Here is a 9,663-nt window from a genome sequence, read left to right on the forward strand (position 1 = left end):
TGTGCGTGAGAGAGAGAGAGAGAAAGAGAGGGTCGGAATGAGTGTGTGTGTGTGTGTCTGTGTGTGTGTGACAAAGAGAGAGAGGCACAGAGAACGAGTGCCTGAGCGGCTATTATGCACGTCTGTACGTCTCCAGTCTTGTGCAAAGCGCACCGAGTATTCTCAGCGGGCGACAGGTGCATCTCTCTCCTGCCGTGGTTTTTTCTTTCTTTCTTTCCCCCTGTTTTCTCACGACCAACTGGGGGGAAGGTTCCTTTGAGTTGTTTCTAATTAGCGCGAGTTAGTTAGAGCTGTCCAAAGCACTGGTTTTCCTTCACTCCACATGCGCACGGCTTGTTAAAGTGGATGAATATATTCACAGTATTATGAACCTCTTCTCCCCCTCTCCCCCCCCATACACCACCACCATCACCTCTCTCATCTCTTCTGCCGTTCGGCTCCATCACCGGCCCCTCCCCTTTACCACGCCTGTCTCAATCGCCTCTCAGTATGGTATGACACAAGCAGATCGATGAATACCCATGGAGCAACGCGTGAGTAACGGGTGGGCCAGGCGTTATTCCGCAGCAGCCAACCAATGGCAGGGGACGCAATTAGTGGCCAGTCGGCTTGCCCTGCTTGTTTTCTTTATCTCTCCACTCCTCTCCCTGCAGGTGACACTCCAGAGCTCCTCTGCCCTCCTGAGGATTCAGTGAGACAGGCGGATCTGTGCGCCTGACCATGGCCTTCCCATCAGCCCCCTCTGCATTATGGAGTGTCAGCTTATTGACAGCTCTATTCGCTGCTGTGGTTCACAGCAACATTGTCTATGGTAAGCACTCTTTATCTATCCGCTTCCTATTCTTTCTATCTCGCAGTCTGTCCCTGGGCCCCTGACCTCCCCGACCCTCTCTTTCTGTCTCTGGAGGTGCCCCATATCTGTTGACTTGAGGCTTTTTCCTTGTTTCCTGTATTATGACAAGGGAATCAGAGAGCCGTTAATAAGCACATGGGACGCTCCCACCTCCCCGGACCCCGGTGGAATTTCTGCTGCTGTTTTTGAGGAATGTGTGTGACTTGCACGTGGGCGCAGGACTCCACTCACATGCATACTACAGGTCCTCGCTGATGGTAGCTCGCTTTCCCTGTGGCTTCCTTTTTTTCCCCCTTTCTCTCTCCCTACCTGTCTCTTGCATACACTCACATGAAAGCAGACGAGCACTCAAACAGCATTCTTTCTTTTATGTTCACCTGCTCAGCATCTTGCTGTCTGTCTTACATGTTTGCTGACTATATCTGTGTCAGAGGTTCATGCAACCTGGAGATAAGCAGTAATCATCTTGTACTTAATCAAGTAGCAACCCGGCAGTGTGCACAGCTACCACACACATAGAGTAGAGACACATGCCACTCGTCATGGCCACAGCTCAACTTGTGATGAGCTGGGTGCGGCTGAAAGCGGATGGTAAGAGAGGATTTGATGAGGGTAGCACTTTGTAATGATATCATCCCTGCTGTGAGCACCGAGTGAACAGGAATATACTGTCCAGCGTGCTTTTCCAATTACATAACACTCAAGTGACTGGCTTCTGGTAATACAACCTTTAGAGGGCAAACAGTGCCGGTGGCGAAACGGCACATCATGATTGTCCCTCAATCCATAGAAAATTGATTGACACAGGTAGACTCCTGTTGGCATTTTCCCATTACAGTGAGGATTTAATTGCACTGAGTGTTTGGCAAAGAAGCGTAAGACGATATAGCAGGCAAGAAGGCTTCTAATAGACGTTCCCTTATTTGCATTTGCAATATATATTCTCTGAGGCCCCTTGTGCTCACTTGTGCACACCCACACAAATTCACAAATCTGAATACATCATGTTGAATGCACATGCATGCACACAGATATGCCAGTGCACGCACCACTTTTACTTTACTTCCACTTCGTTTATCCATGTCAGCTGTTTTTATTTTCTCTTGAATTATGCATTCTTTTGTTTCTTCCCATTTGTGTATGAAATGTAGGGAAGTGGAGGATTGTCAGTGTGAGCTCACAGTGGTCAGTGCAGTAGAACGTGAGAAATAATCCGGCTGTGGCAAGGACCCGTGATGAGGTCACTGCTAAACAAATGCAAATGTAGGCCTGTCAAGGCCCCCGAAAGCTGTTGAAGATGAGAAACGCACAAACAATCTCCAGATTGAGGCGCTGATGATGAAATATCAATCTCTCGTCAGAGTGCTGACCCTGACCGTGTAGCTCGTCATTGAAGCCCAGGCAGTGGTTCGTTATTTGGGTCCGAAAATGATTTTGGCTTGCATTCAGACGCACGTCACATTTGATTAAGGTGTGTCTAGCAGGAGGCCTGACCACGCATGACCAATTCCTGCTTTGGTTTCACCTAAGCGCTGTTTTACATTATCATGTCAGTCAAGGAGAGTAATTAAGCCTGGGACGTCTGACAGTGTTTAGGAGATGAGAAAACACGTCAAAGAGTGCAATTGAGAGGAGAAAGGAAACAGGGATGGAGTGCTGGCTTAACAGTTTCATAGTGCTTTTTGTAAACCATTAAGTTGTACTCACGGTCTTATCATCATCTATTTTTGCTTTCGAAGTATAATCAAATACTAATATCAACTACGCTGAAACAAAACTAATAACATTTCTGCTGTGAAATCAGTAAGAATCACATTTGAACAAGTTTGGAATTATAATTGTTATGCTACTTAGGAAGGCATTACTCAGAATAAGAATGCATATTTTTTTTTCCATCAACGTAGTACAGGAATTTGTCTTAGTGGCATTAGTGCAGAAATTGCTGACAATTTATAGACTCTCTCACTGGCAAACACAGAGCTCAGCTCTTATGGAACCTCACATACAATACAGAGGAATGGTGCCAAAACTCAACAAACAGGAAGCTATACATATTATATAATTCTTGTGTTAATTCTTCTATAGTTTCCAGACATTTGAGCAATGTGGCAAACAGTGGTGTTCAGTGTCAGCAGTAAATATGTGTAAGCGGCAGAGCACTGGTCCATCGCTCACATCTGCTCTGATCTGTCCGATTGTTGTTGTTGTGACACAGCAGCAGAGCTGTTAAGTAGAAGATGGAGTAGGGCGGGGCAGGCAGTCAGATAATGCCGTCATAATGGAGATCTCCATGCTAAGAGGCCCTGGAACAGAAGGGTCTACTTAGCATAAATAATTCAATGTTATGTATCAGAGAGGAAAAACGATTAGCTCAGCAAATCAATGCAGGAGCAGATGAGCCATCAGACTGCATCTGACTGCCCATCACTGCTACACTCACAGTCTGCGGTGAATTAAAAACATGCAGACTCTTTGTTCCTTTTCATCATTTTAACAAGGAAAGAGAGAAAAAAAGAGCTTCCCTCATGAGTTTTGGGGTTGATGATCATACAGCAACCAACAGGCTGCATGTCACAACAGTTTAAATTCCTGGCCAGCCCTGGACGACCCAGCTCTCCCACTTACACTGCCCCATCTTCATTTGATGCATGTCAAAGTCAGGGAAAGGACTGCACTGACTCTGTTTTTTCTGGATTTATCTGTGACCAGGCTTCCTTAGAGCAAGTGAACGAATCGGGGAGACACTAATTGCGCGCCATTTGACATATCCATTTCCACAGCTGGATGTGCAGCCATGCGCTTCGGATGGAAAGTGCCTCTCAGAAGGGCACAGATTAGGCATGCAATTGGCCGGCTGTGCCCTGGTTCTGTACTGCTGACCCAGTTACCTCGGGGATGCTGTGGAGTGTGGAGGGTCCATCCGCTGGAGCACTCAACAAACAGCATGTAGAGCAGCGCACTGCGTCCTCCCATCAGCCACCTGGCCCTCAACTCCACGGCAGCCTGATCTCAGACCCCAGGAGAATGTTTGCATTCGTGACAAGAAACATGCCTAATAGTTTATTTACCTCGACGAGTTCTGCTGGTCGGAACAAGTGAATGAAGCCCTAATGCTTCCAGCTGAGACCAATAATGAATAAGGATTAAAGGATGGGAGCAGTGTGGACCAATCGTTAGTGTGGTAAGATTTATAGGCGGGAGGGCCCCGCATGTGTGTGTCTCTGCCAGCGGTTCACTTTATCCTGCCACAAAATGGGCTCCTTCCCCCCTGGACCAGCTCTTTCTTGCTGGCTCAATGCCTACTTCCTGTGTGTGCTGCTGTTGTTTACTGTTGACTTCCTGTGTGCCAAGATGGGGGAACATTTGGCTAATACACAGTACGGCTAGCACACAATAGCAGTAGGCGGTTTGGATGCGAGGCCTCTGCCTGTTAACAAGGCTGACTGATAAGCAGTGACTCATTAACAAGCTGAGGTACACAGAGCCTGGGGGAATTACCGCCTAGCCACTGTGACATTAATAAGAGGCCTAAGCTATTTTTCCATTTGGCTCCGCTGGCGCCGGCCTAAACCAGTGGTTTTCAATCTCGACCCTGGCTATTTACTGGGTCCAGTGCTTTTCCATTTGTTTCAGCCACTGGTTACCTGGTCTGATTGGAATTGGGCAGATCTGTATTGTCAGTGTAGGCTGCAGTTAATGACATCTGCTGCTTCAATGGAAACCAGACACCCCTCATTAGTTTTCTGCAGATTCATTCCTAAACATCTGGGGAGGAGTCTAATTAATTCTTCTCTTGCTGATCATGCCAATTAATTAGCAATATGTTTGTTTTTTAAAGAAAAAAAGGTAGTGACATGTTCCAACTCATATCCTAGATGTCAATCAATGAGACTGATGATGATTCTGACACTATATAGATCCAATTAGGCATCTAAAATACACTCAGTACAAAGAGCTCCTAGCAACTGTGTCCTATCAGAATTTTAAATCCAAAGCCATATTATTCCCATTGTCTTGTATGTTTATTTTTCTCTGATCCTTTAAGTGTTTTGTCGTTCAGATCAGTTTTGTGATTATAAATTGGATCCTGATTGGCTGGCATTAGTTTGCAACAGATTCACATCTGGCAGAAAACCAATTATTTCTCCTGTTCATCATGCCGATTAATTAAGGCACTGTGGCTGATTGATTAAACTCCCAACAAAGCTCTAACCATGAGCACTAGAGCCCTCGGGATGATTTGCATCACACATTATGCACATTGCTGTGTCTTCATGTTATCTTCATATAGCTCCTCAGACATCCTGGAACATTGCACATGCATCAGTGACAGGAAGAGAAACTCACAGCTCAACAAGACCCAAGTGCTGACAAGAAATTTGTGGTTAAATTAAGCAGAATTAAGATGCAGTGGCGTGCCGGTATCATTGGATCTTAAAGGTTTTAAGAGCACCCATACAAGACTACATTAGACCTCATCAATCTGAGGCAGATCTCATCCACCCAGGCCCACTCACGCAATGTGAGATTACATCAGAACAGATCAATCTCTCTTGCTAGCATCATAATAACTGCAAATGCCATTTAGAAATTGAAAGAGAGAAGTGCTCTTGAGATTTTGCAAAGCAGTAACACACTCAGCTTCCTCTCAGGTGCTCTTAAAAGACACATCAGTCGGCAGTGACTCAGGGTCGAGAAAATTAGGGGTCCAGCCTTCGCAGAGCTGTCAGCCTTTAACTATCACTTCACAAAGACACCGCAGATTAACAAACCTAACAACAATAACAACGTCAGCCTTGGAATAAATTAATTTACCTCGTTTCTGAAAACACCATCCCTTGTTATTGCGCTCCGCACTCAACTGGCTTTTCCTTTGATCAGGTCCCGCGCTCACTCTCACCACCTCCAACCCTTACCCCCTTTTTTTCCCTGTTACCTGCAGGGATTCGTTGATGGGGGTTTTAATTGATTGCTGCGGGGGTGGAAGTCACCCATCCTGTCACTGATGCACGATTGGTCAGACCAAGGGCTTCCTGGGGAGGTGTATCTGTTTGTTGAAGCCCATCACTGTGCTGTGTGAAACTCCTAACTATGACGGGGTGCCGGAAGACGCAAGTGCGTGGCTGTAAAGCGCAGCATTTGTATTGATTGAGTCTGAGTGCTGAGGGTTCCCCCTGAGCGCAGGAGCTCCTCCAATGAAAGAGCAGAGGTTGCTCTTGTTTATTGCCTCTTTCTGATGATGCCATCACTTCAGCTGGTGGTAGGGAGTGTGTCTGGGGGCGGGGGGGTTGGGGGATCTTATCGCTGATACCACAGCCATAAAGCCATTTTAATTCACCTGTGTGCTGTCTTGGGAATTCTCTCTGGTCTGGTTTCTGCTGAGGATATCAGCTTCCATTCACTGGATGGTGAGTCTTATCAAGCCTCTAACATAGTACTGTAACATATAGAACCAGTGTTGGTGAGCGGTTCTCTACATACTCTCATGGACATAATTCCCCCTCTGTAACTATAAATGGCTGTTTGATGGAAATAAGTTGCGATGAAAGTACCAGTTTAGCGCTGATTTGGCTACAGTCTGAAGCAGAATCTGGCACTTGTGCTTTATCAGCTGATCCAATGTCAAAGTGAATCAGCAGCCAGACTGACAGAGTCCTCAAGGCTGTGTCCTGTCTTGACACATGCAACAATGTTTTTGATTAGTCTTTTACTAAATTTGACTGGAATTAACAATCAGAGGGGTAAAAGTGAGTGCTAGTTGCAGCTTAAAATCTGAAACAAAGTTATTCTTCAGGTATATAGTCTTAAATATTGTTTCCTGTACATAGTATACTTTTTATAGTTTCAGTTTGTAAAGTATGTTTATGGGCACCGAGGTGTTTATTGTGTATTGTGAGATAGCATTGAAACAGTTGGATGGTATCATGATTAAATTTTTTGTAGTGTAACACAGCTACTGCTCAGTGGAGTGCATTTATGGTTCCACTGCACTGCTGCACTCCTTATGCCCCACAATCACACTGTACCACACTGCTTGAATGCTCATAGCTACCATATACAGACTGCTATTAAAATGCAGTTTGTATTATTTGAATATCCTTTGCAGTAATACAGTACCTGGCATTTAGTGTATGTGTTTTCATTTATGGCTGCATTGTAATTGGATCAGAATTTTTCACGCGCCCTATGCAATGTGGGGAAGTAGTTTGGGAGGTTGCATTGTCAAGTAGAACAAGCATGACGGGTGTAGGATCATTAGACTTGATACTATAGAGGCTGGATTTACTTTTCATTGAAGTGGAAAAGGTCGTCTTTTATGAGTCTTTGCTGGAAGGCAACGGAAATGATGACGTGTGTTTTTTTGCTGCAGTTCGCTCTGGAAGAAGAAAAGCAATGAGAACTGGTGGGAATGGCGAGTGATACCGTAGGTGTCTTTGGAGAAGCTGAATGGATGGTAAACTTTGGAGTGAGTTTAAACTTCTCTGCACTGTTTGCAAGAAGTGAATACACACTGTGTGGACTGGCTTGGTTACGCCTGGCTGAGGTTTGATCACTTCTGTAGGTGGTCTAAAGGACCAGATAACATTCAGAGCGTAATGTGCATTTAATGACTGTAGTAGCATGTTTTTTCTCATCCTAGATATCCACACAGACAGCGCATTTTAATACAAGGTGCAAATAAGGTCGGACTGCTAAATGTTTAAACAGAAAGTGGAGTAAATAGTCTGTTATCTCCCCAGCACTCTACCCTTGCATAACATTTTAAGTTTTCTTCCAGTGCTTTTATGTGTTAGGTTGATAATGTTTCTTCACCAAAGCCACAGCCTTAAGATAGGTACTCACTTAACACAATTAATATGTTCATTGTTCAGTGCCTTCATTGTACTTGGTGAATACAGTGATTGTGACCTACAGTACCTATGATTTTCCTTTCATGAGATCTGCTGCGCACACCTTTTCTTTTAAGTGGAGGAATAGAAGTAATCAGCGTTTAAAGATTCCTAAACAGCAGTCTGTTGATGATCACAAAAATGAGCTTGTTGGCTTCATTCTTTTATCCTTGCGTTTTTTTAAAGAGTGTTGCATTCATGTTTTCCGGTGATGATTGGTGCAGGGAATACATTGCTTTTCTTTAAACATTAAATAAGGTCAGCCGATCAATTAAACAGTCATACAAGTGGAAGCTTCAAACTCACACACCGCCCAGTGGACAGGTACTGCCTTGGCATTTATTCTGCATCTGGCTCTTGACATTGATCAGGGTATGATGAGCACATGATGAGTGGATGTGGCTTTTTATGACGAGGCCATCGCCGTGCGGTGTAACTCTGTGCTACCGCGCTGGTTGAAAACAAAGGCACCAAATAGGCATCTCTAATCTCCCTGCTGAATGAATCCGAAACAAAGAGAGGAGGAACGCAGACATAGAGGCTTGGACACACATAGGATAAGCTGATTACCCAGGAAAGGAGGGAGGGCGAGGGAGACAGAGGGAGAAAGACTGAGGCATGCACGTGAACAAGAGAAATCCATACAGTAAGGGAACACAAGGGCCGGGGAAACGGAGGAGGAGGGGTAGTAAGAAAAAAAAGCGGGCGCACTCTTAATGATGGGGTGCACAGACCGGAGAGAAAATGAAAAGAAACAGCATGGGGAGCGAGGGAGGAAGAAAAAACACACAAGAGAAAAGAGGTGAACGTTTAGAAGGACGAGCCATGGCGCGCTACATAGAGCATGCAATAGGAAAATGAAGGGAATGCATATTTTCCTGTGATATCCTCCTTAGGCACGCGACACAATCAAATACAGCACATTATGCAAATGTGAGGCAGCTACGGCAATATAATCGCTACCTGAGTCATTTTACCTGCTCTGCTCAGTAGTTGCTATATATACAAACGGAATTACACCCAATCCAGGTGTATGGGCTAAATATACAGCTAATTAAAATTAATGAGATTTACTTAGAAAAGAATATGCTCCTTCCCTAAGCTCCTTATCCCCGCATGAGAAATCTACTACACACACTGACACACACCTTTGCCAAAGAGCTCAAAAAGACACACACGCATGTTTTGATTCACTCTCCTTCACTTCTCTTTCTCTCAGCCTTCTAGGCAGACTATTAAGATTTTTTAGTGCGCTTGCACACACACACACACACGCACACACACACAGAGACACACACAAACACTATCTTTCTGTCTTTCAGCCGGCTTCTCTCTCACGCAGACTTAAACATGCTCTTTGTTCAATGAACACGCAACTCCTTGACTGTATGTTGGTACACACACACAGACAAAAGCGTATAGACACACATTCTCAGAGATGCTCACACACAAATGCGTAAACAGATGCTAATACGCTCACAGAAACAATTTAAGAAAAAGCTTATGTACATATTTACGCATGAAGACGTGCACACACACACACACACACACACACATGTCTTCAAATAGAGCTTTGAAGGCCTTCTAGTCTTTACTTAAACAAAAATACCCCTGTGAGCCAAGCTGTTGACTGTCAGGCGTAAAATTGTGTGTGTGTGTGTGTGCCCGGCCTAGGTACCTGTGTGTACGCATAAGTGTGTGTGTTTAGCAGGCCAGCCAGCGCGTGCATATATATTCCCAACACAGCAAACCACTTCTGCATATACAGTGTAGGAATTTGATTTGTTTTCAAACTGCTTACAGTCATTTTTTTTCCCACAAGGTGGTGTCCAACCAGGGACGCTCTATTTCCTAGCGAGCAAAGTGCTGAGTAATTAAATAGCTCTTCAAGGCCTCTCTGTTGAAGGAGTGGGGGGGGGG

The 9,663-nt window shown here is 44.8% G+C and overlaps 1 protein-coding gene across 1 annotated transcript in view; it reads left to right on the forward strand.

Moving 5' to 3' along the window:
- Window positions 1-318: 318 nt before the first annotated feature.
- Window positions 319-9,663, forward strand: part of cadm3 (cell adhesion molecule 3) — an 82,769-nt gene continuing 73,424 nt past the window's right edge. The window contains exon 1 of the mRNA XM_035671365.1: window positions 319-811. Coding sequence (XP_035527258.1) covers window positions 721-811 — 91 coding nt within the window. The 5' untranslated portion in view covers window positions 319-720. The remainder of the gene's footprint in view (window positions 812-9,663) is intronic.

The sequence above is a fragment of the Morone saxatilis genome, unplaced genomic scaffold (genome assembly GCF_004916995.1).
Source record: "Morone saxatilis isolate NCDOM2014 unplaced genomic scaffold, NCSU_SB_2.0 Contig23, whole genome shotgun sequence".
Classification (NCBI taxonomy): Eukaryota; Metazoa; Chordata; class Actinopteri; family Moronidae; genus Morone; species Morone saxatilis.